This window comes from Perkinsus marinus (assembly GCF_000006405.1).
Source record: "Perkinsus marinus ATCC 50983 genomic scaffold scf_1104296933084, whole genome shotgun sequence".
In the NCBI taxonomy this organism is placed as follows: domain Eukaryota; phylum Perkinsozoa; order Perkinsida; family Perkinsidae; genus Perkinsus; species Perkinsus marinus.
The window spans coordinates 1-1,390 of record NW_003215266.1 but is presented as its reverse complement, the minus strand read 5'-3'; the positions used below and the strand labels follow the sequence as shown (position 1 = coordinate 1,390).

Genomic DNA, 1,390 nt, shown 5'->3' with positions numbered 1-1,390 from the left:
GGTCTCTTTATCGACTTCGAACACGAGACTAAGACTGTCGAAGCCGCGAAGAAGTGGTCCGCGGCGACGTACCGAGAATGCAGGAGGTGGAGCGAATTTGCTTTCACATTATTGACCAGTTTTACAAATGGATGGACACAGAGAGCGTCTACGGCAGCCCGGCCAACCGTTTCGACTTCTTGGTCGGTTACGATCGAGATGATGGTAAAGCTCTCGAGTCACTAGCCGCATGCAATGCTGTTCTTTTCGTAGGCGTGTCGGGTCCTAGTGTCTATCTTGGGGAGGTTGGCGAACTAGGGTTCAGTATGGTAGACTTTCCTGAAGGCCCCCGTAAGGTCTTCAAGGAGGTCGGCATACGATGCCTGAAGACCACCCAAGAGTGTAGTGATGAATCGTGCTGCTGTCGACCGTTCTCAAATTGGAGTCCCAAGAGGAAGCGTAATGAGGAGTAGAGTGAGCTTCGTTGTATGGTCACAAGCTCATAACGTTACTGTTACTTCCTGTTCATTGTGTACTCTCTTATCGCGAGATGAACACCATTGGTATACCTGTTGATTTGATACTAACACGAGGCACATAGCGAGGACATAAGGGGGTTTCGCACAAGACCCATTACGGGGTTCGATTATATACCGAAAATCTCCTTAATCTGCCGCATGGCATCCTTAGGGTCCTTCACAGAGTGGCCTATTGTACCTTCAAAATATCGAGATGATGAACGCCACTTACAATTTTGTGGCGCAGCGACTTTGTCTTACGTGGATGCTCATAAATCTCGTAGTCGTTGCCTCCAAGTGTAGTCTTGTCTCCAAAAAAGTGAATCTATGCCCAAAGATACGATGGTGATTCACCTGCTTCCAATAGTACTTCGGCATCCTCAGGGAGGTACCGCAAAACGAAGGTCTTATCCCATCCCTTGGGGAAACAATCGACAGAAATCTGCCCGCCTATAGCAAACTGAACACCGTACCTGTTGGGAACCAGTTTCTATGACAGTCACCACCCCGAGGCTCACTTGCTAAACTGTTTGTCCATCTCTTCGACAAACTTCTGACGAATTCCGTGTTGTTTATCGTATCTGGCGTGATGACGGTCAACGAGAGAGCCGGAATAGAATTGAATTACTCGTTGAATTGGATCCGCTCTTCTTGAGAACACTGTCGTCCGACAGGTGAGAAATTGAGCATCCCCATGCGGTACCTAGATGAGAGGTCGTCGGCGGCGGCATTGGAGGTATTCAGCTCTTACTCGACGAAGGTTCCCCGCTTGACAGGAAGGGTGATCTCCGAAAAGTATCGTAAAACGAAATTAATCATCTCCTGGAGTTTCTCTTCCCCGAGGAACTCGGCAAAACTATGCGATCCGATCTGAAGGTATGTGAGGCTAAGCA

General features: G+C 48.6%; 2 protein-coding genes across 2 annotated transcripts; one reads left to right on the top strand and one right to left on the bottom strand.

The window, feature by feature from the left end:
• Positions 1–131: 131 nt before the first annotated feature.
• Positions 132–452, top strand: Pmar_PMAR014785 (hypothetical protein; the record flags this gene model as incomplete). Its single annotated transcript, XM_002785323.1, has 2 exons — positions 132–204; positions 253–452. 2 exons carry the CDS (start codon positions 132–134, stop codon positions 450–452), a joined length of 273 nt encoding a protein of 90 aa, XP_002785369.1.
• Positions 453–625: 173 nt separating this feature from the next.
• On the bottom strand, positions 626–1,193 carry Pmar_PMAR014784 (phosphomannomutase, putative; the record flags this gene model as incomplete). Its single annotated transcript, XM_002785322.1, has 5 exons — positions 626–696; positions 759–822; positions 868–970; positions 1,016–1,078; positions 1,126–1,193. The coding sequence occupies 5 exons, from the start codon at positions 1,191–1,193 to the stop codon at positions 626–628; spliced, it is 369 nt and encodes a 122-aa protein (XP_002785368.1).
• Positions 1,194–1,390: the final 197 nt, after the last annotated feature.